The sequence below is a fragment of the Aplysia californica genome, unplaced genomic scaffold (assembly GCF_000002075.1).
Source record: "Aplysia californica isolate F4 #8 unplaced genomic scaffold, AplCal3.0 scaffold01522, whole genome shotgun sequence".
In the NCBI taxonomy this organism is placed as follows: Eukaryota; Metazoa; Mollusca; class Gastropoda; order Aplysiida; family Aplysiidae; genus Aplysia; species Aplysia californica.
Window position 1 is genome coordinate 27738 of NW_004798792.1, and position 2141 is coordinate 29878.

A 2141-nucleotide genomic window follows, 5' to 3' on the forward strand; every position below is an offset into this window, starting at 1 on the left:
GGAGACACTTAAGATGAAACAAAAAAAAGGAAAAAAACAATCCAAAAACAACCATACAATAAACAGAGGTGATAATTGACTCGTAAAAAAAAAATTGAACTTTCAAGACCATATCATCTACTTCTGAGAGACAGACAAGACAGACAGACAGACAGAAGGACAGAGAGAGACAGAGAGAGAGAAAGAATACAAATTTCCAAAATACAATCTATATCAGACAAAAATTAGCCCCTCTGAATAAAACAGATGGTGTTTGTATGTACGCCTGTGCGTATGCATTGTGTAAGCGGTGAGGGGGGTGAGTACTCACAGGCTACTGTTCGTCACCGATGGTATAGTCCATGAGCGCGTGTGTGAGCATGTGTATGTGTGTACATGTATGTATGAGTGTGTACATGACATACATGCACTGTGTAAGAGGTGAGTACTCACAGGCTGCTGTCCGTCACCGATATGGTGTCGTCCGTGAGCGCGTCACTGGACAGACTCTGTATCTCACTGTCCTGGGCCGACACTGGAGCGTACGACACGTGCGCCGGGTAGGAAGGCGGGGCCCGCGGGCAGTACAGCATCGACCTACACCAGATACAGGGGGGGGGAATGAATTTTATGAAAAAAACAGCATCATAAAAAACAACTAATGTACAGCATCAATCTACACCACAGATACAGGGGAAAAACATAAATTTGATGAAAAACAACATCATAATGATGAAAAATCTTTTGTACAGCATCGACCTACACCACAGATGCAGGGGAAAAACGACATCATAAATTCGATGAAAAAACAGCATCATAATGATGAAAAAAACAACTAGATTAGATCTACAGCATCGAGCTACACGACAAATACGAGAAAAAAAACATGGAAAAAAACCCAACCACAACATTGAGCTACACAACAAAGACAGAAGAAAAGAAAGTGTCACGTTGAAAAAACCAACTACAGCACTGACGTAGGCATTGAATACTTAAAAATAATAATAATTCAAACAATACAGCACGGACGTACACAACAAATACTGGGGGGGGGGGGGAGAGAAAGAACCCACACACGTCACAATGAGAAGGCAATGAGAAAAACAACTTCAGCATCGACCAACACGACAAATATTGAAAAAACGTCAACATGAAAAAACTGCAGTATCGACCTACAAATCAAGTATTGAAAAAAAGAAAAAAAGACACTGTAAAAAAATCCTCATCGACCTGCACATCAAATAAAAAAACAACCAATGTCAAAATGAAAAACTAGCATCGACCACACATTAAAAAAATATTTTAAAAACTTTTTTTAAAAACAGTGAAACAAAAAGAAACCAACAGCCGGCTTCATACAGAATATAGATCTAGATCTATAGCATCGACCAAAACACCAGAATTATAGATTTTAAAGAACACTATGAATTTATAAACGAATACGTTCCCTTCACCTTTCATTAACTGGTTCAACAAGGCCACATACTAACACTGAACACAGCAGAGATACAAATCACGATTTAAAAAAATTATAATAGATCTAGAGTCTAGTATACACTCAAAAAATCCACACGACACCAATGCTCAGGTCCACAGAAGCAACATGATATATTATTCTTCAATCTTATTATTTGCTGTTGTCTAGCTGAAAGGTCACACACCTCGGTGACCACCCACACAAAAGAGACAAGATAACCAAGGAAAAACACACAAAGACACTATTATAATATAAGTTTGACGTACTTAAAAAGTATGACCTTGGCACAACCAGAATATAAAGCAAGATGCAGCGTATTGGCAGCAAACTAAAAATTTACAAAAACATTAACATCCACATGCACAAGTCCATAATGTATTTCCACAGCTAAACAGTACACACGATACGTGATCGTCCGTCTACCCCCCACCCCCAACCCTCAAACCCCTCTGTTTTTGTCTGCGTGTGTCTAATGAGTGTACACAGTGCTAGATTCACGTGCAAAGTGTACACGGTGCTAGATTCACGTGCAACGTGTGCTTCGGCAACAGACAAACAAAACGTGGCCCTCCAATGTCGTGAGTCGCACTTCACAACACTCACCCTCTCAACATGAAAGAACATTAGCGCAACAAAGAAAAGAAAAATAACAAACAGCAAATGATAGAACCCCCACCCCCACCCC

The 2141-nt window shown here is 39.7% G+C and overlaps 1 protein-coding gene across 1 annotated transcript in view; it reads right to left on the minus strand.

Moving 5' to 3' along the window:
• Window positions 1-432: 432 nt before the first annotated feature.
• The window catches only part of LOC101858601 (axin-1), a gene marked incomplete at its 3' end in the record, with an annotated part of 15012 nt that continues 13303 nt past the window's right edge, over window positions 433-2141 (minus strand). The window contains 1 exon segment of the mRNA XM_013090795.2: window positions 433-576. Coding sequence (XP_012946249.1) covers window positions 433-576 — 144 coding nt within the window.